General features: G+C 43.6%; 2 protein-coding genes across 2 annotated transcripts; one reads left to right on the top strand and one right to left on the bottom strand.

Annotated features, from left to right (window-relative positions):
- Window positions 1-14,714: 14,714 nt before the first annotated feature.
- On the top strand, window positions 14,715-16,777 carry LOC117675890 (chemerin-like receptor 1). The gene has a single exon (XM_034434951.2). It carries the CDS (start codon window positions 14,745-14,747, stop codon window positions 15,807-15,809), a length of 1,065 nt encoding a protein of 354 aa, XP_034290842.1. The 5' UTR covers window positions 14,715-14,744; the 3' UTR covers window positions 15,810-16,777.
- Window positions 16,778-18,340: 1,563 nt separating this feature from the next.
- Window positions 18,341-25,851, bottom strand: LOC117675874 (chemerin-like receptor 1). The gene is made up of 2 exons (XM_034434923.3): window positions 25,772-25,851; window positions 18,341-20,814 (listed from the first exon to the last, which is right to left on the bottom strand). Exon 2 carries the CDS (start codon window positions 20,772-20,774, stop codon window positions 19,737-19,739), a length of 1,038 nt encoding a protein of 345 aa, XP_034290814.2. The 5' UTR covers window positions 20,775-20,814; window positions 25,772-25,851; the 3' UTR covers window positions 18,341-19,736.
- Window positions 25,852-27,264: the final 1,413 nt, after the last annotated feature.

Raw genomic sequence — 27,264 nt, 5'->3', positions numbered from 1 at the left:
AAAGCAAACAAATGAGTTGGGTCGTAAGTGCGAGGACTGGTCGTAAGTGTGAGGACCTTCCAGAAATGACTCTGACCAGCTAGCCACACCCACCTAGTCACATGACCTCCAAGCCACACCCACAAAATAAGCCACATCCACAGAACCGGTAGTAAAAAAATTTAGAACCCACCCATGGTCCACCCACTCTGTTCTGGTGGCTGGACACTGGTTCCTGGCCTGGTTTTTTTTTTACTGCTAACTTTACCAAACATAATTGCCTTATAACAGAATGACAGAGATGGAAGGGACCTTGTAGGTCATCTAGTCCAACCCCCTGCCCAAGCAGGAGACCCTGAACTATTTCCGACAGACGGAAATCCAATCTCTTCTTAAAGCTTCCGGTGATGAAGCTCCCACAACTTCTGAAGGCAACTTCTGTTCCGTGGGTTGATTGTTCTCACTGTCAGAAAATTTGAATCTCTCCTTTTTCAGTTTCCATCCATTATTCCTTGTCTGGCCTTCAGGTGCTTTGGAAAATAGCTCGACCCGCTCTTCTTTGCGGCAGCCTCTCAAATAGCAATAGCACTTAGACTTATATACCGCTTTACAGTGCTTTTACAGCCATCTCTAAGTGGTTTCAGAGTCAGCCAGATGGAATGGGTGAGCGGGCGGCTGCACAGGCTCTTAAGTAGGGCTTATTTTGGGGGTAGGGCTTATATTAGGCACACAAAAATCCCATGCTACGGCTTATTTTGGGGTTAGGTCTTATTTTTGGGAAAACAGGGGGTTATATACCACTTCATGGTGCTTTACAGTCCTCTCTAAGCGGGTTACAGAGTCTGCTTATTGCCCCCCAACAATCTGGGTCCTCATTTTATCCACCTCGGAAGGATGGAAAGCTGAGTCAACCTTGAGCCCGGTGAGATTTGAACTGCCAAATTGCAAGCAGCCAGTAGACAGCAGAAGTAGCCTGCAGTACTGCACTCTAACCACTGCGCCACCGTGGCTCCTGAGATACTGGACATTGCTATTATGTCCCCCCTGGTTTTTCTTTTCTCTAAACTAGCCGTACCCAATTCCTGCAACTATTCTTTCTAGATTTTTGTCTCCGGGCCTTTAATCATCTTAGTTGCTCTTCTTTGCACATTTGCCAAAGTGAATCCCCCCCACATGACATGGCCAAAGTAAGTGAGAGGCATTTTCATGATTTTGCCTTCTAGTGTCATGTCTGGTGTTACACACTCCAGTTGTTGCTTGTCCAATGACTCAAAGAGGAGCCATACAGCAAATGGTCATATTTCTAAAAATCTATGAGAACAGCTATGGTTAGACAAGTAGTCCTCAACTTATAACAGTTTATTTAGTGACCATTCAGAGATTCAACGGCACTGAAAAAAATGACTTAGGACCATTTTTTTACACTTACAACTGTTGTAGCATTCCCCATGGTCAGGTAATCAAAATTCAGACACTTGGCAAACCGGTTCATATTTATGACGGTTGCAATGTCCTGGGGTCATGTGACTTCTGCTACCTTCTGACAAGAAAGGCAGGGGTGGGTTCTAAATTTTTTTACTACCGGCTCTGTGGGCGTGGCATATTTTGTGGGTGTGGCTTGATGGTCATGTGACAATTCTTTAGGATTTAGCAGAGGTACTGGTCTACCAGGCTTTTAACTGCTTGCAGAGCTGTACCAGTCTACTCATTTGTTTTTGCAGGCATCGGTCTACTCATGTATTTTTGCAGGCACTGATCTACCCATTTATTTTTGCAGGCACCGGTCTACTCATGTATTTTTGCAGGCACCAGTCTACTCATTTGTTTTCTTTTATCACTGATCAGCTGTCGGGCGGCCCTTTGAAGTCCCCCGGCAAGAGTTTAAACAGTTTTTTCCCCTCTAGCCATCAGCTGGGACTCAGGACGCAGCAATAGATTGGGGGTGGGGCCAAATAAAAGGTAAGAATAGCAATAGATTGGGGGTGGGGGGTGGGGCAGAACCGGTTCGGTGACGTCATATCATCACCGCTACCGGCTCGGCGGAACCGGGAGGAACCCACCACTGAAGCAAAGTCAATGGGGAATCCAGATTCACTTAACTCTAACTAATTTAACAAACACAATGATTCGTTTAACAACTGTGGCAAGAAAAGTCATACAACGGGACAAAACTGAGTTAACCAATGTTTCCCTCAGCAGCATAAATTTTGGGCTCAGTTATGGTCATAATTCGAGGACTACCTATACTAGACAACTAGTCTGAATAGGTAAGGTTTTTTTTTTTCATTCTTTAATTCAAGGGTATCTTATTAATCTTAGTTATTATGAAGTTTTCGGATACTCTCTAGTACAGCGAGCCTAGCAAATTCCTTCATCTGTAACTGGTCCTTGCTTACCGACTGCCTTGTTTAGCAACCATTCAAATTCATGATGGTGTAAAAAAAAGGGGGGGGAATTCTGGGAGTTGAAGTCCACAGTTCTTCAAATTGCCAAGTTTGAAAAACACTGATGTAGATGGACTGTTCTCAGGACTGGGTGTATAGCGCCATCTTATGGCTGAAAACATTATAATGGATCGTTGCATTTCTGTGATTCTGTTTAAAACCGTTACAGTAGTGGCCAAAACTGTGGAAACCTTTTGGGAAAAGTGTATTTTCTAAAACTAGCTAATAACACCACTTTTTGGGGGGGGAGTAGTATCATTAAATTATATATCAATGGAAAGATCATTTAATCAAGAATGTAATGCAATAACTTTTATGAAAGATTTGCTACCAGAATAGCAGTTACAGTATAAAGAAGAAAAGAGAAACAGGTAGAAAAAAATGAGATATACAAAAATGATCACTATGTCGGTTAATACTTCGTTGGGTAACCTTTAGCATGAATGATGACCTTACAATGTCTTCCCGTGGAGTGAACCAAGTCTTTGAGTTCTGCAGCTGTTATGATGTGAAACCAATATTGAATGATTGCTTCTATTAACTGGGTTTTATCGCTTCTGACTAACAAGTTTCTTTAGTCAGCTGCTCCATATATTTTCAATTGGGTTAAGAAGGTCTGGACTATTCCCAGGCCATTCCAGCAGTGAAATAGGATTATCTTGAAACTCAAAAAAGGAAAAAAAAAAAAAAGTGGTGTTATTAAACATCAAACCTCAAAAATACACTTTGCCCAAAAGGTTTTCACAATTTTGGCCACGACTGTACTTGCTCTATGCAATCATCCCAAGCATCTGGCTACTGTGCCAGGCTACTGTTTGCCACTGTATTTGAGCATCCTGATGCATCAGTAAAGACCCTCCTTGCACTTCACTGCACTTCAGAGGTGGGTTTCAGCAGGTTCTGACCAGTTCTGGAGAACCGGTAGCGGAAATTTTGAGTAGTTTGGAGAACCGGTAGTAAAAATTCTGACTGGCCCTGCCCCCATCTATTCTCTGCCTCCCGAGTCCCAGCTGATCGGGAGGGAATGGGGATTTTGCAGTAACCTTCCCCTGGAGTGGGGTGGGAATGGAGATTTTACAATATTCTTCTCCTGCCATGCCACGCCCACCAAGCCATGCCACACCCACCGAGCCACGCTCACAGAACCAGTAGTAAAAAATTTTGAAACCCACCACTGCTGCATTTGCTAAATCAATAACACGGTTGTTAAATGAATCTGTTCACTTAAACCAGCATCCCCATGATCATGTGATCAAAATTCAGAGGCTCGGCAATTGGTTCATATTTATGACTGTTGCTGTGTCCTTTTTGAGACCTTCTGACAAGCAAGATCAACGGGGAAGCCAGATTCATTCAACAACTGTGTTACTAACTTATCACGGACAGTGATTCACTTAACAACCTGGTTACTCACTTATCAACTGAGCCTGAGTGGCGTAGGAGGCTAATGCCTCCTACTAAGGTAGCAGCTGCCTGCAATTACTGCGAGTTCAATTCTCACCAGGCTCAAGGTCGACTCAGCCTTCCATCCTTTCTAAGGTGGGTAAAATGAGGACCCGGTTTGTGGGGGCAATAAGCTGACTTTGTATAAAATATACAAAAGTATGAAGGCTATTGCTTAACGTATTGTAAGCCACCCTGAGTCTCCGGAGAAGGGCGGCATATAAAAATAAAAAAATTAAAAAAAAATCAACTGCAGTGATTCACTTAGCAACGGAGGGAAGAAAGTGGGGCAAAACTCACTTAACGAATGTCTCACTTAAGAACAGAAATGTTGGGCTCAATTTGTGGTCCTAAGCCAAGGACTACCTGTAATCTGTTTTTCTCTAAAATGGTTAATAAACTTGCACGCCGTCTCTTTGCCTAATATGATAGCAGTGTTCCAACATTTTGAGGGGCTGCCGCCAAGAACAGGGGGTCAACCTATCCTCCAAAGCACCAGAAGACAAAACAAGAAGCGACGGATGGAAGCTAATGAAGAAGAGAACCAACTTGGAACTGAGAAGAAATTTCCTGACAGTGAGAACAATTAACCAGTGGAACAACTTGCCTCCAGAAGTTGTAAATGCTACAACACTGGAAGTTTTTAAAGAAGAGATTGGATAACCATTTGTCTGAAGTGGTGTAGGGTTTCCTGCCTAAGCAGGGGGTTGGACTAGAAGACCTCCAAGGTCCCTTCCAACTCTGTTATTCTGTTATTCCGATTGCATGCTGTCTGAGCTTAATGCTGTTCTTTGGTGGCTGTAGTTCTTCAATCTATTAAAGATCCTGTGTCTGCAGAAGTGGAAAAGATCTGTCAAATTGTCATCTTTTGAACGTGTGAAAATCTACCCAACATTTCTAAACAAAGGACTGGGGGACGCAACCTACTTTGCTGCCTAGCCCCCTGCCTAATGTATGTTTAATTTAGGGTAGCCCTTGAATCTTATTTCAGCACGGGTCAAAGGAAAACATCATTGGAACTTAAAATTAGAGTTGGGCGCCGTCTGAAATGTTATAAACAAATAAACATACATTTCCAAAATCACATTTAAGAGGGGTTCTCGACACTCCCCCCCAATCACACAATGCAGTCCAGCAAAAAGGATTCATGATGAGTCCCACGGTCAGGTTTATTTTTAAGAAGGTAAGGAGTTACTCCCAGTATATCAAATCTTGGAAAATAAATACACCAAAATGCTAGCTGTTGTTTATTTTAGTCAGTCCACTAAAAGAAAGTCTCTAAGTATTGCAGGCTACTTCTGCTGACTGCCAGCTGCTTGCAGTTTGGCAGTTCGAATCTCATGAGGCTCAAGCTTTCCATCCTTCCGAGGTGGGTAAAACGAGGACCCAGATTGTTGGGGGAAAGAGGCTGACTCTGTAAACCACTGTAGGAAGTTAGCACCCACCCCTTTCCTAGAAGAATGAAATATTTTAAGAAATATTAAAAAGGCAGAATATTATGTTTCCCTGGATGAGAAATGGAGAAGCATGTTTTAAAGACGAAGCAGCTCCCACCTTCTTGCCCTCCCACCCTTTGTCAATGGGCCAGAGGCAGAAACTCAATTCCCTCCCATCTTTGTCAATGGACCATCATCTGCAACACAATAGGACCCATCTAGCAACAGAAACTAACACAATAGGACTCATCCAGAAATAGAAACTCCCCATATGGCACCTGGGAAGATTACATCAGCCAGCAAGGCTAGCTAAGACCCCGACCCCCTGGGAGTCTGACAACCAATCAGGATACTCCTTCTGGGCCCCAGGAAGTTCAAAACCAGAGAGGGCATAAAACCTGGGAACTCGCAGGATCTCCCCCCCCCCCCCCCCGCTTTTCTGTTCAGGAACTCAAACCACGTGATCCTGTCCACCATTAAACCATCTTTCCAAACAGTCTCCATGTTTCCAGTGTCTTTTCCCCCACTTGGAGCTGAACCCAGAAGGATAATTCTTCTAACACCGCTTAGAGAGGGCTGTAAAAGCACTGTAAAGCGGCATATAAGTCTAAGTGCTATTGCTACTGCTATTATTATTATTATTTTCACTATGCCCATTCTTGGAAAGGCTCTTGACACCTCAGAAGGATTGCTCACCTAATCCCTCTAGCTCTACCTTTTTGTACCCCCTTCTAAGGGTACAAAAGTTGAAAACCACTTTTCACAAGTTGCTTAAGTTGCTGGAAATTTTCCCTGCAGGGGACTCACGTGCAAAAAGCAGACAATCTGGCTTTTGCGGTGAAGCACGACACCATTCCGGCTCCAAGGAGTCTCTGCAAGAACCACTTCCTGCCATAAGGGGATGCGGGTTTGAATTTCAGGTGGCCAAGTCAGCAAATTAGCTGAAGAAAACGGTAAGGTTTGGGTCAGGATTCTCCAACCTTGGTAACTTTAAGACTTTGCTGGCTGAGGAATTCTGGGAGTTGAAGTCCACAAGTCTTAAAAGTTGCCAAGGTTGGAGATCCCTGTCCTAGACCATTAACATTTACAGGTGGTCCTCAGTTTATGACCACCGCTGGGACAAAACTTTCTACCATGAGACTTTTGCGTGCAGTTGCACAAGTCTTCAGTTGAAGAATTAACCTCATGTCCATTGATTTCCGTGGGTCTAATTTTGAGAGCCAGCCACTGGGCTTTTCATCCTTCTTTTTTTCCCCTTCAGTCAGTGGCCGATAAAAAGCAGATAGCGATTTAATGATAATATTTTGCTTTCAGAAAAAAGAAAACACAAGCTGATAGATTTCTAGACAAAGTCCTGTTTCCGTTTCTTCTCCTTATCTCACGCTTTTCATTTCTTCAGCTGACTGTCTCCCTTCTGCATTTGGCGTTATGCTGCTTACCCCTGAAGTGTAAAATGTTGCATGTATGTATGCAAAAATAGACGTTTCCCCATGCTGATGAGACTGGAGCATAAAAATATACATTTCTCCCCGATGATGGGAGTCAGGAACTTTTGGGAGATAGGATTTCTTCCCCCAACTTCAGATGATTATAAGAGAATGCAATCATTTCAGACCCCGGTGCACAAAAAGGAGACCAAGAGAGTGATATCTCAGTTGTGCAAGTCACAGATAAAAAATCTGTTTATTTTTTTATTTATTTAGTAGAATTTGTCAAGCAAAAACGAGAACAAGAATAAAAGAATAAAAATACAATGACAGGAACTATAGGGACGTTAGTGCATTTATGCACGCCCCCTTCTACTGACCACTTAAGTATGATGTAAGGTATAATGGAAACTGATCAAGGAGAGATTCGACCTGGAAATAAGGAGGAATTTTCTGACAGTGAGAGCAATCAACCCATGGAACAGAAGTTGCCTTCGGAAGTTGTGGGAGCTTCATCGCTGGAGGCTTTCAAGAAGAGACTGGACTGCCATCTGCCAGAAATGGTGTAGGGCAGGGGTGAAATGTAAAATTTGTTACTACTGGTTCTGTGGGCGTGGCTTGGTGGTGGGGTAATGTGACTGGGTGGGCGTGGCCAACTTTCTTTCTTTCTTTTGTTTTTTACTTTTAAAAGCATTTTTTTTCTACAACCCGTTCGGCCGAAGAGGTTGTAGAAAAAAATGCTTTTAAAAGCCTCTGATGATCCCAACTGAGTCGCCTGATCGTCAGAGGCTTTTTTTTTTCTTTTAAAAGCATTTTTTTCTACAACCTCTTCAGCCGAAGAGGTTGCAGAAAAAATGCTTTTAAAAGCCTCTGATGATCGTGTGGCTCAGCTGGGATCGTAAGAGGCTTTTAAAAGCATTTTTTTCTACAGCCTCTTCGGCTGAAGAAGTTGCAGAAAAAATGCTTTTAAAAGCCTCTGACGATCAGGCAACTCAGCTGGGATTTTTCAGCCGAAGAGGTTGCAGAAAAAATGCTTTTAAAAGCCTCTGATGATCGTGTGGCTCAGCTGGGATCGTAAGAGGCTTTTAAAAGCATTTTTTTCTACAGCCTCTTCGGCTGAAGAAGTTGCAGAAAAAATGCTTTTAAAAGCCTCTGACGATCAGGCAACTCAGCTGGGATTTTTCAGCCGAATAGGTTGTAGAAAAAATGCTTTTAAAAGTTAAAAAAAAAAGCCTCTGATGATTGCGCAGCTCAGCTGGGCAATGGGTGGGAGGGAGGCAGGGATTTTTGCTACCGGTTCTCCGAACTACCCACCGCCATTGCTACCGGATCGGGCGATCCGGTCTGAACCAGGAGCATTTCACCCCTGGTGTAGGGTCTCCTGCTTGGGCGGGGATGGGAGGATTGGACTAAATGACCTACAAGGTCCCTTCCAACTCTGTTAATCTGTTCTGTTCTGTTCTGTCCACGGAAGTCAATTTGTGACTGAAACGGTGAAAAATTGTAACTGAAACACCTGAATTGGGTAGAACATTCCAGACGTTGACAACTCTATTACAGAAATCATATTTTTTTACAGTCAGGTTTAGAATGATTTAGATTGAGTGTAAAGCGTTGGTTAGCGCACACGTATTATTGCCTATTATGGTACGAAGAAAATTGCCGCTTCTGAAAAACTACTTCGCTGCAGACAAACAACCCAGGAGACATTTCTGTCCTCAAGCAGACGTCAAAGGAGTGATGTCCAGACACTGGACTGTCAGTGGGCCTTTGGAAAGAGACACAGGAGTTTGTTAATCTGTCCAATTAAGAATCAAACCGCATAACAAATTTCAGCCAGGATGGGCTGATTTTGCAGCTGATCAGGGACCATCACGTCCACGGCAGCAGAAATGACGCCAGCGTCCCATCAGTCAAGCTGGTGATGTGGAAGTCACAGCTTCTCGGGCTTCTAGCTTCATCAGCGCTTGCAAAAAGATTTTCAGAACATACGACTTCTCTTTGTCGGCTGTATTTTCTCGGAATAAGGCTGTGACGGTGCTCTTTCACAATCAGCGAGGCCATTACGCTGACGTTTGCTATCATTTCCTGCTGAGTTTAGCTGCTTTAGGGATGGGAGGCAAATGAGGCATGCCATTCTCATCTTTTTGTGTGTGTGGGGGGGGGCAGGTTACTTCTTCCTGAGTCCCCTCCAGTTCCAGATGGATTGATCTGCAAGAACCTTGAGCCTCAAGCAAAGAGGATGAAAACGGATTCAGAAGAGGGGAGGCTTTTTGGATTTCTAAGGGTGCCTTTTGATTTTTGCTAATGTGCAAAGGAAGGGGGACTGGGGGCCATGTCCTCCCTGGTTGGGTGCCTCACCCCCCCCCCAGATCAGAAGGTGTGGCATGAAGGTGCCCCTTACAGCAGGGGTGAAATGTTCCCGGATCGGACCGGATCGCCTGATCCGGTAGCAATCTTGACCGGTGGTTTGGCGCCCGGTTTTAATCATGAAGTAATGTGTTTTTTACTTTCTGTGCATGTGCAGAAGGTTTTGTGCATGCACAGAAGGTCTGCATGCACATGTGACATGCACGGCACATGCTCTTCCGAACTGGTAAGGCAGGTAAATAGATTTCACCCCTGCCTTACAGGTAAACCTTGGCTTATGATCATAATGAAGTCTGGGGTTATGGCTGTAAGTCAAATCATCATTAAGCCATCCCATGACCGCACCTGATTTTTATGACCTTTTTGGCAATGGTTGTTAAGTGAACACAATGGTCATAAAAGCAATGTCAAGGTCCTTAAGCAGATTCGTTGCCTGCAAAAAGTGGATTTTTTAATTATTATTTTTTTTTTTGCTGAAAACTGGAAGCAGAAACATGTTCTGGCAAAAAAAAAAAAAAACATTGTAAATAATGGTCACATGACCACGGGATGTGGCAAAAAGCTGTACATGCGGGCACCCCATATTCAGTCATGTGATTCGGTGAGGGAATGGTCAAAATAACTTCAAATCTAGATCGTACGTAGCCTGGGGAAAGTGTATTGTAACTTTGAATGGTCATTAAGTGACCGGTTGAATGACTGGCCTAAAATCAGCCATATAGTTTTGGTGGCCAATGATGGACTTGAATCTGGATCTCTCCACTCCTGGTCCAAGACCTTCATCATTCTTCTCAATCTCAACCACAGAACTGGGCAGAAAAGCCAGAGAGAGAGAGAGACAGAAAGAGAGAGACACAGAGAGACAGAAAGAGGCAGAAAGAGAGACAGAGACAGAGAGGGGCAGACAGATAAACAAAGAGAGAGAGACAGAGAGAGACAGAGAGAGACAGAGACACAGAGAGAGAGGCAGAGAGAAAGAGACAGAGAGGGGCAGACAGATAAACAAAGAGAGAGAGAGAGAGAAAGGCAGAGAGAAACAGAGAGAGAGAGAGAGACAGAGAGAGGCAGAGACAGAGAGGGAGGGAGGGAGAGAGAGGGGGGGCGGGGAGACCTATAGGAGATCAAGATAATTTTCAACGGTCTCATTTCATGTGCCACTTCAGTGGCTAGAAAGATTGAGGATCCTGATGTGTTGGACAGATGGAAAGAGGGCAAACTGTGCATCAAAATATCACGGCAGGCAGTGGGGAAGAGGTGGTGCTGACATGACTCACAACGTAGATGACACAATCATCATCTCTCAGGACTGGAGGCCTCCTGCTCTCTTGCAACAATGGTATATAGATTTATGGAATTTATATCCCATTGCTATACCGTTTGATACCCCACGTTGCATCTCTTTGAGTGTTAGAGGCCTTTTCCTTAGATCGCCGTTGGCTCTTCAAGACAGTCCAAACAAGATACACAACTAGGAATATTAGCTCTAGAATAAAATAATAGAATAGAATAGAATAACAGAGTTGGAAGGGACTTTGGAGGTCTTCTAGTCCAACCCCCTGCTTAGGCAGGAAACCCTACACCACTTCAGACAAATGGTTATCCAACATCTTCTTAAAAGCTTCCAGTGTTGGAGCATTCACAACTTCTGGAGGCAAGTCATTCCACTGATTAATTGTTCTAACTGTCAGGAAATTTCTCCTTAGTTCTAAGTTGCTTCTCTCCTTGATTAGTTTCCACCCATTGCTTCTTGTTCTACCCTCAGATGCTTTGGAGACTAGATTGACTCCCTCTTCTTTGTGGCAGCCCCTGAGATATTGGAACACTGCTATCATGTCTCCCCTAGTCCTTCTTTTCATGTCCTTCTAGACATACCCAGTTCCTGCAACCGTTCGTTTGTTTTAGCCTCCAGTCCCCTAGTCATAGAGGGACGTGATGGCTCAGTGGCTAAGACGTGAACTTGTTGATTGAAAGGTCGGCAGTTCAGTGGTTCGAATCCCTAGTGCCGCGTAACGGGGTGAGCTCCCATTACTTGTCCCAGCTTCTGCCAACCTAGCAGTTCGAAAGCACGTAAAAAATGCAAGTAGAAAAAATAGGGACACCTTTGGTGGGAACGGAACAGCGTTCTGTGCGCCTTTGGGGTTGAGTCATGCTGGCCACATGACCACAGAGAGGTCTTCGGACAGCGCTGGCTTTTCGGTTTTGAAACGGAGATGAGCACTACTCCCTAGAGTCGGGAACGACTAGCACACATGTGTGAGGGGAACCTTTACCTTTACCCCTAATCATCTTGGTTGCTCTTCTCTGCACTCTTTCTAGAGTCTCAACATCTTTTTTACATCGTGGCAACCAAAGCTGGATGCCGTATTCCAAGTGTGGCCTTACCAAGGCATTATAAAGTGGTATTAACACTTCACGTGATCTTGATTCTATCCAGAGATGGTATTCAGCCGGTTCGGACCAGTTCACCCAAACCGGTAGCAGAAATCGCAGGTGGGCCCCCCCCACCTGAGCGGCTCTATGCCATCCTATTTAGGCACGTTTTTGAGGCTGGGTACATGCGTGGAAGGCATGCGTGCCACCAAAGCGCATGCACAGAAGGCCGAGAGTATGCATGGACGGGGCGCGTACACTCACATTTGCGAACTGATAAGGAAAGTAAGTGATTACCACCCCTGTTTCCATTCCTCTGTTTATGCAGCCTAGAACTGTGTTGGCTTTTTTGGCAGCTGGCAGAATAACAGAAAATCCAGTTCTCACCAGACCGAGAAGGACTGTGTTCTTCAGAGCCGTTATTTGATAGGGCCAAGCAAGCCTCTCTGTGGCAGACAAGACCGATAAGATTGATAACCAAGACTGGCAGTAACTAGATGGAAACTTTTCGCAAGTCTCATGCTATGCACTGTAAGCCAGGGGTTGCCAAGCTTCTTAGAACCTGAAAACAGGGTGAGTAATCTCAATCATGATTTTTTAAAAATGTAAAAACTGATTCACGCACCATGCCTGAAGCAATTAGTTCAGCTGGAACCCTTGTACTTTATGGGAATGGCGTTAAAGTTGTTACTGAACCATGGTTTATGACTCAGCAAGTGATGTAATCCACATATACAGTTTTGATCACTGTATTATTTAAAAAAAAAGGTGTTGAGACTCTGGAAAGAGTGCAGAAAAGAGCCACAAAGGTGATTAGAGGTCTGGAGGCTAAAAGAAATGAAGAACGGTTGCAGGAATTGGGTATTGGCTAGTCTAGAGAAAAGAAGGACTAGGGGTGACATGACAGCTGTGTTCCAATATTTGAGGGGCTGCCATAAAGAAGAGGGGGGGGGTCAACCTGTTTTCCAAAGCACCTGAAGGCAAGACAAGACATGATGGATGGAAACTAATCAAGGAGAGAAGCAACTTAGAACCAAGGAGATTTTTTTTTTTAAAGTGAGAACAATCAACCTTCAGAATTTGTGGGTGCTCCATCACTGGAGGCTTTTAAGAAGAGACTGGATAGCCACTTGTCTGAAGTGGTGTAAGGTTTCCTGCCTAAGCAGGGGGTTGGACTAGAAGACCTCTAAGGTCCCTTCCAACTCTGTTATTCTGATTGCACGCTGTCTGAGCTTAATGCTGTTCTTTGGGGGCTGTAGTTCTTCCATCTATTAAAGATCCCGTGTTTGCAGAAATGGAGAAGATAAAGAATGAATTGTTAAAGAATCAAAGAGAATAAATATGAATAAGCAGCAAAAATTAGAATTTGAGGGCGAATGAAGATGTTGTTTATATAAGTAAGCAAAGAAATATTGAGGTGTGATTTTAAAAAAAGGGAAAAAAAGGAAATTGTGGCAAAAATTGTAATTGAGTAAAATGTATTTGAATTTGATAAATTGTATAAGATAAGTTATGGCCAATACTCTGTGGGTGAATGTGGGGGGGGGAGGGACCAATAAAACTTGATTTAAAAAACAGAGAGAGAGAAGATCTGCGAAATTGTCATCTATGCAACGTTCTGTTATTCATGAAGCCATGACTTCATACTGTGTTTCATACTGTGAACCAACCGACACCCCCCACCCCAGCTACATCTGCCTCTCCCCAAAGTTTTTGAATGTGTAGCACCAAAACATCTAAACCAGCTGGCATCAAATTGGAATGTAGAAGTTATTGTACTCCGCCCTGGAATTTAAGCGTTGTATTAGGAAATAGAAATAGAGAATAGTTAGGAGTTTTGTACGAGATTGAAGGACCAGGCTAAGTGGTGATACAAATAGGACAAAACCCTGGAGACTAAAACATATGAAGAATGGTTGCAGGATTTGAGTTTGGCTAGTCAAGAGAAAAGAAGGACTAGAGGGGACGTGATAGCAGATTCCAGTGTTTGAGAGGCTGCCACAGAGAAGTGGGGAGGGGGTCAATTTATTTTCCAAAGCACCAGAAGACAAGACAAGAAACATTGGATGGACACTATAATCAAGGAGAGAAGCAACTTGGAATTGAGGAGAAACTTCTTAACAGTGAGGACAATTAACCCATGGAATAGCTTGCCTCCAGAAGTTGTGGATGTTTCATCACTGGAGGCTTTTAAGAAGAGACTGGACAGTCACTTGTCTGAAATAGTATAGGATCTCCTGCTTGAGCAGTGAAGGCTGCTAAAAGACCTCCAAGGTCCTATCCAGCTCTATTCTGATTCTGATGTAGTGAAGAAATGCAGATTTACAGATCCTGGGTAGACACCAATGGTGCTGTATAATAGCAATAAATCATGCAGGCAAAGTCCTAATGAGAGCTGTTGAAGTTCTGAGCTTATCTGTGCCACTTTTATCAGACAGAACTGATGGTCCCAGGATAACTCTATTTGCAGTTTTCTTGGATCACAGTGATTGCTGTGTTCCACAAAACCTTATGAGATAATAAATACGATCAGTTTTAAGGTGCCCCAGGATCTTTCTATTTGGGCAGCGAAAGACTGATGAGTTGGCTCTTTTGAAAAACTTGAGAATATTCATTTCATTCTTGAATATATATTTTTTTCTGATTGCCCTGGAAAGATGCCTTCCCCTTCTCAAAGCTTTACCAAGGTTCAAATTTGGAACCAATATCTTGAACATCAGGAACATTGGAAAAAAGATCTATTGTTTGGACTCACCAGAAGGAAGTTCCTGGGTCTGGATACAGAACCTCAGGTCTAAATGCTTTAAATTCATAGTCACTGAGTTCTACGCTAAATATTAGTCTGTGCATGAATGACTTACATGTCAGAAGTATCCAAGAAATTAAATATGCTCTGTTCTGGGCCCTGAATGTGTTAAGGGCCCCGTTTCTTGCCTATATTAACATCTATGGCAATAGTTTTACTTGGCAACCGTATATTTTGATTCTGTATTGTATTAATTACTTTATTGTTTTATGTTTTTAGGATGAATACTGCCTATGAGTCACTCGTTAAGAGGCTTGACTATAGAAATTCAATAAATAAATACATAGATTCCCAAAAATTTCTTTTTGAAATATGAAATTAGGTTTCGGCCATGGAACTCTGAAAGATTGCCATCAGAACTCCACTGCCATTTTCTTCTTCCTCTTTGCTCACTTCTCACACAAAAGAAATATCTTTTTTTTTTTATCTTTTAGGGTCAGAAGAAGAATAAAGACCGAACCTCAGAAGGATGGATCCCTTCATTTCTGCTCCATATAATGATTACTTTGAGACTGACACCTATAATTTCAGCGGGAATGATTCTGAGGTTTTGTATGGTGATATTGAAACCTCAAGCATAATGCATGTGGTTTCCATGGTGATTTACAGCACCACTTTACTCTTCGGGACCATCGGCAATGGCCTTGTCATCTTCCTCACTGGTTTCCAAATGAAGAAGACCGTAACCACCATGTGGTATCTCAACTTGGCTCTGGCTGATTTCATCTATGACCTTTCTCTGTTCCCAGAGTTGCTCTATTTTGCCCTCGATGAATGGATTCTTGGGCGGCTACTCTGCAAACTGGACACTATGGTGTCTTTCCTAAACATGTTTGCCAGCGTCTTCTTCTTGACAGCCATCAGTGTTGACCGTTGTGTTTCTGTAGGGTGTCCCGTTTGGTCCTTGAACCATCGTACCCTTCGGCTGGCTTCCATAATAGCTGTCCTTATCTGGATGATGGCCTTGGGACTCAGTACGCCCTATTTCTACTTCCGGGACATGGAATATGATACGGACGACTCTATAAAGTGCTCCTATAGTTTTGGCTTGGAAGAAGCCAGTAGCCACAAGTCCCATCTTTCTATGGTGGTGACTGAGTTTGTAATTGGGTTCTTCATCCCCTTCAACATCATCTTGGCTTGCTACTTCATCATTGTCTTTAAGCTCAGAAGGAAGCTCTTTGGTCAGTTTGGTAGATCCTTCAAGATCATCGTGGTGGTAGTGGTAGCGTTCTTCTGCTGTTGGTTCCCTCACCACTTCTTCTCCATTCTAGAGAACTTGGTTGATGAGCGCTTTGAAATGAGAGTTGTCATTGATATTGGCCTGCCATTGGCTAATGGTCTGGTGTGCCTCAACAGCTGCCTCAATCCATTCCTATATGCTTTCGTGGGTCCAGATTGTAGAAAAATTAGCTGGCGTTCCTTCCTCTCAGCCTTCAAAAGTGCTTTTAGTGAAAACTGGACCACGTCCTCTTTTTCAAGTAATAGGAATTCTGGTTCCACTTCAGGAATAGGGGAATCCAGTATAGTGTGAGTTATTCTTCTTCTACTGAGAACAGGCCTATAGCTGTAGTCCAGTGGTGAAATCTAAAATTTGTTACTACCGGTTCTGTGGGCGTGGCTTGGTGGGGGGGGTAATGTGACTGGGTGGGCGTGGCCAATTTTTTTTTTTAAACTTTTAAAACCATTTTTTCTACAACCTCTTCGGCGATTAAAGCATTAAATTCTAGGAGATGAATTCATTGGGATAGAGTTGGTTTTTCTATTATTCATATCGCTATTTTTGTAACATGTATTGTATAATACGTATCATGTGTATTCTAATTTCTGTTGATAATCTTATTCACCAGCTATGAAAAAGAATTGTAAAAATAGGATAATGATTACCTTTTATAATTGCTTTCCTGCCTCCTTATTTAGGGTTGGTCTGACTTCTAGTCTATTAGGAAGTTTAAGACTATTTAAAGGTCGGTTACTTTTTCCCCCCTGATAAATTTTATGTAATATAATTCTATGTGTTTGCTTGTTTTCATCAAAGTAATTTGCAATTAGCTAAATTTATGTTATGTGCAGCTGTGAGTTTCATGGACTTTCAAGAGACAGGGTGCTCTGACGGCAAAATAATTTTGTTTCCATATTTCAAAGGACCTTTCCATCTTGCGTTTAATAGCAGTAGCAATAACACTTAGACTTATATACCACTTCAGTTTACAGAGTCAGCCTATTGCCCCCAACAATCTGGGTCCTCGTTTTTCCGATCTCGGAAGGATAAAAGGCTGAGTCAACCTTGAGCTTTTCAGATGGAGAGTCAACAGCCCCCAGGTCTGGAGGTGGCTGATGAGGAAGAGGAGGAACAGCTGGGCCCAGTGCCTGACACGCGGATGCGCAGAAAGCAGAGGAGAGGAGAGCAGTGGAAATCTATGGGCCGATCCTTGGGACAGAAGAGCCACCACTGATAGCGAAGCCCACCCTAGCTCTGGGGATAAAAGGCAGAGGGCAGAGATGAATAAGAGAGGGAGGGAGGGAGGGGGAGGGAGGGAGAGAGAGAGAGGGAGAGAGAGGGGGGGGACTTTTTGCCAGGGCTGTTGGTGCTCCTAATAAAGGGAATATTTGGAGGGTTTGTCATGTTTGAGAGCTGGGTCAGAAAACATTTAGCTATTACTAACTAAAGTGAACATGGTGTACAACTGGACCAAATGGAAATCTGAAAAGACGGACATCATTGATTCTATATTATCACTAGCATATGTTCTTGAAAATAAAGATTTGTTGAAAAAATATAGAGATGGGAAAGCCAGTTTTTCTGATGCCGGAAAAAGTAATTCCATATACATGTAGGCCTCTGTGTGTGTGGGGGGGGGGGTGTATACACACATACAATGTCAACCCTGAAATGAACCTGGCGGAGGCCATCTTGGAGGCTTCAGGGTCACCGTAAGCAAGAAGAAGGGACAGGGAGGGGGGGAACCAGATAGTTGGGGGTTTGTAGTCAAAACAAAAAGTTTTCCTGTGGGAACCAAGGACATTCTCACAAATGGCTGATCAGAGGAGGGGTGAAGTAAACAAACAGCCAGCACCTTGATTGGACAGCGTGACCAGCAACTTGGGGAAAGGGGAAACGTTCACTTTTTAAAACTGCGAGAACTTTCAGAGTCAGTTTTCACCAGTTGTACTAATATGATGTGTCCAATAAATTGTTCCTTGAAGAATACACCTGCCTCGGAGTTCTACTTTCTATGATTCTGGAGAACCGGCAGCGGAAATTTTGAGTAGTTCAGAGAACCGGCAAATACCACCCCTGGCTGGCCCCAGAGTGGAGTGGGAATGGAGATTTTACAATATCCTTCCCCTGGAGTGGGGTAGGAATGGAGATTTTGCAGTATCCTTTCTCTACCACACCCACCAAGCCACACCATGCCCACCAAGCCACGCCCACAGAACCGGCAGTAAAAAAATTTAAATTCCACCACTGATACTGTACAGTATGTGTGTTTGTGTGTGTGTGTCAGTGGTGGGTTGCTCCCAGTTCACCCTAGTTTGAGCAAACCAGTAGTGGTGGTGGCAGGAGGCTCCGCCCACCTGCCCAGATATCATCAAAAATGCTCTGTGCATGCACAAAAGCTTCTGTGCATGCACAGAAGTGCCACTTGCAAAGCGAGCCCACACGTCCGCATGCTACTGATAGCAAACCAGTAGCACCGGGATTTGAAACCCACTACTGGTGTGCGTGTGTGTATACATGGACAGTTTCCAAGTGTCCATGTCCTCCATTACCTGTTCAGATACTAAGTAGAGTATCTGAAGAGTATCTGACCCAAGTACAGTCCCTCCCAAACAACAAGCCCACCTCAATTTGCCACCCAAAATCCATCCTCACATGCAACAAACCTTCTATTGAGCCAAAACAGGGTAAGATCAGGAGAAAGCATGATACTTAGGAGTCTGTGGACATCTCCCACATCAGAAGTCCTCCTTACTTTTGTACTTAACTGATCCGTCGTCTTGAAGAATTGTGAGGTACCACCTCACATTTGGGGTGCTATTGATAAACAGCTGAGGCAGAAGTGCTTTATTTTTTTTATTATTATTCTATAAAGAACATGTTTATCCAAAACTCCTTTGGAGCAGCATTACAAGTAGCCCTTAACATACAATCATTTGTTTAGCAATTGTTCAAAGTTACAGCAATGAAAGCAATTATCTATAGCAAAAGTGCGCAAAAGTCATTATTGGTAGAAAATAAGTCCTAGAAGTCTCTCAAGCAGAATCTGGGAATGTATGAAGAGGGATAGGGACATATGCTGATAAGGCTTCCAACTCTACAATTAGATGAAAGGATATTTTTGAACATGAGAAATACATGGATGTGGGAGAGCAAGCAAGCCATTCATTTCATGCTTCTTAAGTTATTTTACAACGTAGTAATTGTATTTACGTTGATGATCAGATTGCAAAGGGTTTTAACTGAAATCCACTGTGATCTGTGGGTTTTCATGAAAATGCATATACTGTATTTTTTGGAGTATAAGACGCTCTGGAGTATAAGACACACCTTAGTTTTGGGGGAGGAAAATAAGAAAAAAAAATGTTCTGCCTCTATCTACCAGCATCCATCAGTATTCATCTGGCTAGCGTCCTGTCAATGTGTGAAACTGTTTGGAAATGGAAACAATATTTGCTGTGTGAGCAACAAGGAAGGAGACAGCAAGGAGCCTGGGTGTGGCTTAGGTCGATTGCTCTAAAGCTGCATGCTGTGCTTATCTCTGAAACTAAAACTGAAACTCCTCTCTTCTGCTTGTGTTTTGCTTGCTGCTGCAAATTCTGACAGTCCTTGCAGCAAATAGCAAACAGCCAGGTCAGCTTCAGCACATTATTGCAAACTGATTCAGCATGAGTAGCTGATTGGTGGGTGGATCGGTCTCCCGGAATACCCCCAATCAACTGTTCCAGGATGCACGGATTGCCATAGACCATTGCCTCCTCTGTGCTTCACGTTTTTGGCTACATTCGGTGTATAAGACGCACCCAAATTTTCACCCTTTTTTAGTGGGGAGGGGAACGTGCGTCTTATACTCTGAAAAATACGGTACCTATTTTCATTGGGAACCAGATGAGGATTACAGAAATGTATTAACAGAACATCTTTATTAGCTACATGCAAAGGTATCATTCCCTAAACTCCACTGGAGATGTTTCCTAGCCTGGTAATGAAATGTTCGGAAACCAACCCACAAGCTTGGAGAATGAACTTTCACCCTCATCCTACACCTGAGCTACAGATATTTGTCACTATTGCAAAGATACATCCGGCCAGTTGGTTTTGTGATGGGTTCTTCAAACCTCAAAGCAAGGAACCTCTTCAGCTGATGGGGCAATTGAGCAATGCAAGGCAGATTCAGAAGGGATTTGTTTGTCAACCTAGCATGGGGAGGGGTTTTGAGAACCGAGATCTCAGCAGGATTCAGAGCATGTGGGACATGGTCTCCATTGAAGATTTAGTCTTATTAGTTGATACAGTCTGGCTGTTCTCTTCAGTAAAGGCATTCTCAAATACAGAAAAGAGGGACTGTCTCAGTCTCTTTTTGAAATCCTGGCCCACGAAGACGTACAAAATGGGGTTGAGGCAACTGTTGATGAAAGCCAAGCTTGTTACCAGGGGAACACCGATCCTCAGCACCTCTGAATGTCCTTTTAACTCAAGGAAACTAAAAATGTGATAAGGTAACCAGCAGACAAAAAAGGCAACAATCACTGCGGTGATGACCTGAAAGGGTTTGTTAGATTGAGACAACTGATTGCGTCTCAGTTTCAAGACGATCGCCCCGTAGCAGAAAAGAATGACAGTGAAGGGAATGACGAAGGCAAAGACGAACCGGCTGATGATTGTTGCATGATGTCTGATTTTTTGCATCTCCGGGTTACCATAATTGGTGTAGCAGTTAATATGATCCTCGCTTTCTTCAAGTGGTGCTGTTTGCCTGAAATACATAACTGGAGAACACAACACCAAGGCCAGGATCCACACACCCAAAGCCACAAAAGAAGCCAACCGAGGTGTTCGGTGATTCTGAGCCCAGACTGGATACCAGACAGAAAAGAAACGGTCAATGCTGATGACCATGAGGAGATAAACGCTGGCATAGAGGTTGAGGAAGGCCACGGTGCTGTTCAACTTGCACAAGAACCCTCCAAAGGGCCAGTGGAATCTCAGGGCTAAATAAGCGACGCTCAGGGGAAGGAAGAAAGTGAAGGCGAAGTCCGCAATGGCCAAGTTGAGAAACCAGACCGTGTTGACCGTCTTCTTCATTCGGAAGCCGGTGATGAAGATGACCAGCCCGTTGCCAAGCACCCCCAGCACAAACGCAAGGCTGTAGATCACCATGGAGATGATGTGCATGGCTTTTTCCAGTTTATAGATTGGAGCGTCATCATCGTAATACTCATACTCTATAATAGTAGCGTTATTGGAGAGTGAATCTTCCAGAGCGGCGTTGCTCATTTCTTCTTCTGATAGAGACCGATGAACGTTGCTCCTTTTCCTAAAAGCAAAAACACAGAAATGGGTGAGCTGATGTGTGTCAACCCTGAAGCTGACCTGGCAAATGGTTATCTAACATCTTCTTGAAAATTTCCAGTGTTGGAGCATTCACAACTTCTGCAGGCAAGTTGTTCCACTGATTAATTGTTCTCACTGTCAGGAAATTTCTCCTTAGTTCTAAGTTGCTTCTCTCCTTGGTTAGTTTCCACCCATTGCTTCTTGTCCTTCCCTCAGGTGCTTTGGAGAATAGCTTGACTCCCTCTTTGTGGCAGCCCCTGAGATATTGGAAGACTGCTATCATGTCACCCGTAGACCTTCTTTTCATTAAACTAGACATACCCAGTTCCTGCAACCGTTCTGCATATGTTTTAGCCTCCAGTCCCCTAATCATCTTTGTTGCTCTTCTCTGCACTCTTTCTAAAGCCTCAACATCTTTTTTTACATCGTGGTGACCAAAACTGAATGCAATATTCCAAGTGCGGCCTTACCAAGGCCTTATAAAATGGTATTAACACTTCACATGATCTTGATTCTATACCTCTATTTATGCAGCCCAGAACTGTGTTGGCTTTTCTGGCAGCTGCTGCACACGGCTGGCTCATATCTAAATGGTTGTCCACTAGGACTCCAAGATCCCTCTCACAGTTACTACTATTGAGCGAGGTACCACATAGGGAGGGGGGAGTTGAGATAGAGGGGAATCTGTAGCCAAAACAAAATATTTTCTCTTGGGAACCAAGGACATTCTAACACTTGGTTGGAGGAAGGCAGAGCAATGCTGCCCAGATGCCAGCCTGCACCATGATTGGACCATGTGACTGACCATTTTGAGAAAGTAGAAAAACGTTTACTTTTAATTAGGTGAAAACCGTGAGAGATTTCAGAGTCGGTTTTCACCAGATATGTGCTACAAGCAGGAGACATTTCTATACTTTTCATGGTGTAGGGTCTCCTGCTTGAGCAGGGGATAGGAGTAGAAGACCTCAAAGGCCTTTGAGTCCAATCCCCCCCCTCTTCCTCCCTCCCTCCCTCCTCCTCCTCCTCATCTTCTTCTTCCTTCTTCCTTCCCATTTCCTGCTTGTGGAAACGTGACGGCCATTAGTCAAAGAGATTTCCTCAGACTCTCAACATCAAGACATCTCTTCTTCAGTCAGTGTCTTTAAATCCAAAGTCAACCAGGGCAACCTTGCCAAGGTAAAGCAGGTCATAGAACGAAATGATGTAGGATGAAGTCAAGGCAGGATACATGGGTGGGGTGGGGGGATCTTAGCCAAAACAGGAAATAATGAATTTCCGCCTCCTACATTTCCCTTCATACAGGAAAGAGCTGAACAGGAAGGAAGTTGAGAAATCTTTTCAATGCCAGAAACCACTTGGTTATCTTGTTGCAACACCACTTGCTTTGAAAAGCATCAAACAAAAATGGGGAAGAGGGGAAACCCTCCTGACTGCTAAGAAAAAGCACAAAGCCAAAAATCACGTGAGGCTGAACAAATACAAGCATCCCCTATCAGCCCTCCAGGTAAAATGGACAGGAAATGGAACCTGACAAACAAATTCTATTTGATCGTAAAGCTACCTGACAGAATCGTTGCAAGTCTGAATGTATAAATTTCCAGGGGTCACTTTTAACTGTTTGACCCATCAGGAATAGATCCTTCCTAAGTTTCTTTCTCTAAGAGATGCGAAGAGAAAAAAGGAGAAGGTGAAGAAGACACATCCAGGGAACGTAATAAACATTTTGGAACTTGGAGAACTTATATGAAGGTTAATTCAGAGTTTGGTAAAACGAGGATCAGATTGTTGGGGAGAAAATATACTGACATTGTAAACCACCCTGCAAAACACTATATTTGTTTGTTTGTTTATTATATTTGTATACCGCCCTTCTCCCGAAGGACTCGGGGCGGTGAATTGCCAGCAGATAAAATACAAAAAATACAAAATTTAAAACAATATTAAAATCCAATTAAATTAATTTGGCCCACAGTTAAAACATCCCTATATTAAAACCCATAATTTAACAATTTAAAATTAAAACAATTTTAAAAAGTTAGGTCAGGTCAGCCCGACTTGATGAAACAGAAACGTCTTTAGGGCACGGCGGAAAGTGCGCAGATCCGGGATCCGCCGTATCTCTGGGGGCAGCTCGTTCCAGTGGGTAGGTCCCCCCACAGAGAAGGCTCTCCCCCTGGGGGCCACCAGTCGGCATTGTTTGGCCAACGGCACCCTGAGGAGCCTCTCTCTGTGGGAGTGTACTGGTCGGTGGGAGGCTACCAGTGGCAGAAGGTGGTCTCGTAAATATGGAGCAATATACAGTTTAAATCTAAGTGCTATTGCTATATCTGAGATTTAATTTTGTTTAATGTTTTAGTCATGCAGAGCACAAAAGAGGAATAAGAAAGACCAAAGAAAAGACCAATCAAATTAAGACCCAATCTAATCCAATTAAAAAAATTAAAGGCATGAGAAAGAACAAGTGTAGCCAAACCAACATTACTCATTCTATCTCTCCAAATCTTGTCATACTTGGAAACTATTCTTCATCCCACCAGGGTCCATACAAATCTGGTAAATGCATCCTGGGCCATCAGAACACTGGTTATATTTCCTAGCTCGTGGAATGTTTGGCTTTCAAGGCATTTCTAGATCAGGGATAAGGGACGCGGTGGCTCAATAGCTAAGAAGCTGAGCTTGTCGATCGAAAAGTCAGCAGTTCAGCAGTTCAAATCCCTAGTGCCACATAACGGGGTGAGCTCCCGTTACTTGTCCCAGCTTCTGCCAACCTAGCAGTTCGAAAGCAGGTAAAAAAATGCAAGTAGAGAAATAGGGATCACCTTTGGTGAGAAGGTAACAGTGTTCCATGCGCCTTTGGCATTTAGTCATGCCGGCCACATGACCATGGAGACGTCTTTGGGCAGCACTGGCTCTTCAGCTTTGAAACGGAGTTGAGCACCGCCCCCTAGAGTCGGGAACGACTAGCATATATGTGCGAGGGGAACCTTTACCTTTACCTTTAGATCAGGGATGCCAGCTTGTGTAGAATAGCCTGTGGATACAACTGATATAACCAGTTCACAGTGTTATGTGCAAAAAGTCCAGAATTGTCCTCTTGTTAGTAGGGAACCGCAACTGAGCTGTGGTTTCTCTACTTTCCTGAAAAGTGCTGTGTGAAATCCATTTGCATTTAGTCATTTAAGCTGATGGCCTCTCTTTTTTCCTCTAGTGCTACGGCACTCCAAGTTATCTTCTAAGACCCCACTTCTAAAGGAAAACGTTTAACTGTCCTTCACCCCAGAAAGGGACTGAAGTCTAAAATATATAAAGAAAGTTTGCAGGAATTGGGTATGTCCAGTGTAGTGAAAAGAAGGACTAAGGGTGACATGATAGCAGTGTTTCTATATATGAGGGGCTTCCACAAAGAAGAGGCAATCAAGCTATTCTCCAAGAACCTTTAGGCAGGACAAGAAGCAATGGATGGAAACTCATAAAGGAAAGAACCAATCTAACCAATCTAACCAGGCTTAGGACCTGGTTATCTACCAGACCGCCTGCTACCACCAATAGCCTCCCACCGACCAGTACGCTCCCATAGAGAGGGGCTCCTCCGGGTGCTGTCGGCCAAGCAATGTCGTCCGGCGGCCCCCAGGGGGAGAGCCTTCTCTGTGGGGGCACCTACTATCTGGAACGAGCTCCCCCCGGAGATACGGAGGATCCCGGATCTGCGTACCTTCCGTCGCGCGCTCAAGACTTTCTTGCTTCACCAAGCTGGCCTGACCTAAGCCTTTCCCCTTTTTAAATGGAAATTTTAAATTTGTTTTTAAATTATTGGGGTTTTAAATTCGTTCAGCCAAATTATTTAATTCATTTTTTATTTTATTTTAAATTTTGTATTTAAATGTTTTATTCTACGGCTGTTCACCGCCCTGAGTCCTTCGGGAGTAGGGTGGTATATAAATTCAATAAAATAAAATAAACTTAAATTTCTGTTATTTGAGTGTTAGTTTGGTTGTGGCTCTTCTTCCTCTTCCTTCTTCTTCTGCCTTTATAGACATCTCTGTTGCCTTCAACACAACATGCCTCTCCAAACCTTTTCCCTTTATTCAGTTACATGAAACTATCCCAAAGGTGCTTTTTCCATAAGGCTAACTGGATTTTGTTGAATGTCTTTGAAGACATTCTCAACCGAGAAGCTTCTTCAGGCAGGACTGAAGGCAGGACAAGAAGGAATGGGTGGAAACTAAGCAAGGAGAGAAGCAATCTAGAACCAAGAAGAAATTTCCTGACACTGAAAACAATTAATCAGTGGAACGACTTTCCTCCAGAAGTTGTAGGTGCTCCAACACTGGAGGTTTTTAAGAAGAGATTGAACAAGCATTTGTCTGAAGTGGTGTAGGGTTTCCTGCATGAGAAGGAAGTTGGATTAGAAGACCTCCAAAGTCCCTTCCAACTCTTTTATTCTGTTACCTCAATCATGGAATTTTGTTGTTGTGCATGTTAACTGCCTCGAGATTATTGTCCATACAAAGATGGAAAGATTGGGTGAAAATGATGGCACTTGCTGAGATGGCTACATTAACGTCTTTGATTAGAGAAGAAACAACTTCTACATTGAATGCGGACTGGAAAACCCCTTATTGGCTTTTTGCATAAAATAGGGGGGAAAATGAACTTACGTTTTATGTTTATAGGATAAATCATAAAAAGCCATGTACCATAAATTTACCATAAAGTAAAAGGCAAATTTATCATTATAACAGCTATAAAGAAGACCAAGAACAACTTTTTTTGTGTTGTCGGTCTTTCTTTTCCATTTTCCTGTACTTTCCCTCCTTTCTCGCACTTTCCCTTTGAATTCTTCCTTTTGCTTCCTTTATATTTGCTCCTCTTACTTTTTATTTTCCTTTTTTTTTAAAAAAAACTTTAATAAAAATCACATAAAAAGAAATATTTCTCACCTTAAGGTAAAGAAGTACCCTGTTGCTTCGTTTCCTCCTGGGAGCTATGACCTTCTGATAGCAAGCCAGAAAACAGAACTGATGCTAGATGGATGCGAGCTGAAAGTAATTGTTCATTTTCCCCCACCCCTTTCCTATTACTTCATCACAGGCAAAATTTTGATGTCTTTATTTATTTATTTATTTATTTGTTGAATTTCTATACCGCCCTTCACCCTGAGGACTCAGGGCGGTGTACAGCCAGAATTAAAAAACATGCAGTACAAATATTAAAAAAAAAACAATTAAAACATATATAAATTTGGCCCAATTAAAACTCACTACCAATTAAAACATTTAAAAATTTCTTCTTTAGCCAGCCCGGCTTGCTTGAAAAAATGGGTTTTAAGGGCACGACGGAAGGCACCGAGGTCTTGGATTCTCCTTATCTCTGGGGGCAGCTGGTTCCAGAGGGTAGGTGCCCCCACAGAGAAGGCCCTCCCCCTGGGGGTCACCAGCCTACACTGTTTGGCTGATGGCACCCCGAGGAGGCCCTCTCTCTGGGAGCGCACGGGTTGATGGGAGGTCGTCGGTAGCAGCAGGCGGTCTCGAAGATAGCTAGGCCCTATGCCATGAAGCGCTTTGAAGGTGATAACCAACACCTTGAAGCGCACCCGGAAGACCACCGGGAGCCAGTGCAGTGCAGTGAAAGTTTTGGGAACTAAAAGGTTCCAAGCATTACCCATTAAAGGTATTTTGCGGCTTATCCATCTTAAAAATTATGGGTTTTTAAAAAGATTTTTTAAGAAAACAAAAGGCGAAGAAACAACAGGGAGACCTAGGGGTAGTTATAGCACTTAGCAGTAGCATTTAGACCTACCCATGTTTCCCTGAAAATAAGACCAGGTCTTATTTTCGTTTGGGTGCCAGAATAAGCACTAGGGCTTATTTTTGGGGGTGTCTTATTTTTTCCCTTTTACAGGACACCCACTTTTGTTTGCCACCGCCATGAGGCAGGGGGTGGTGGAGCTGCCCCTTGCGCCCCACACTGGCTTATCTCAGGGCCTCCACAAGTAGGCCACCCACGCCCTGACACCAGGGGTGGGTTCTAAATTTTTTTACTACCGGTTCTGTGGGTGTGGCTTATTTTGTGGGTGTGGCTTGATGGTCATGTGATAATTCTTTAGGATTTAGCAGAGGTATTGGTCTACCAGGCTTTTAACTGCTTGCAGAGCTGTACCGGTCTACTCATTTGTTTTTGGAGGCCCTCGTCTACTCATTCGTTTTTGGAGGCCCCGGTCTACCACCACACTGCCTTTTAACACTGATCAGCTGTAGGGCAGCCCTTTGAAGCCCCGCGGCAAGAGTTTAAACAGGTTTTTTCCTTCTAGACGATCAGCTGGGCCCTGAGGAAAGCCAGTGCAGGGCACGTGTGGCAGCTTCACCACCACCCCCTCACCTCATGGCGGCAGCACCATGGGCAACCAGATGGAATGGGTGGGCAGCCGGCTGCG

The sequence above is a fragment of the Pantherophis guttatus genome, chromosome 10 (assembly GCF_059756535.1).
Source record: "Pantherophis guttatus breed Tessera chromosome 10, ASM5975653v1, whole genome shotgun sequence".
NCBI classification, from domain to species: Eukaryota; Metazoa; Chordata; class Lepidosauria; order Squamata; family Colubridae; genus Pantherophis; species Pantherophis guttatus.
The sequence above is the reverse complement of the archived record's forward strand: the minus strand, read 5'-3'. Positions and strand labels throughout refer to the sequence as shown.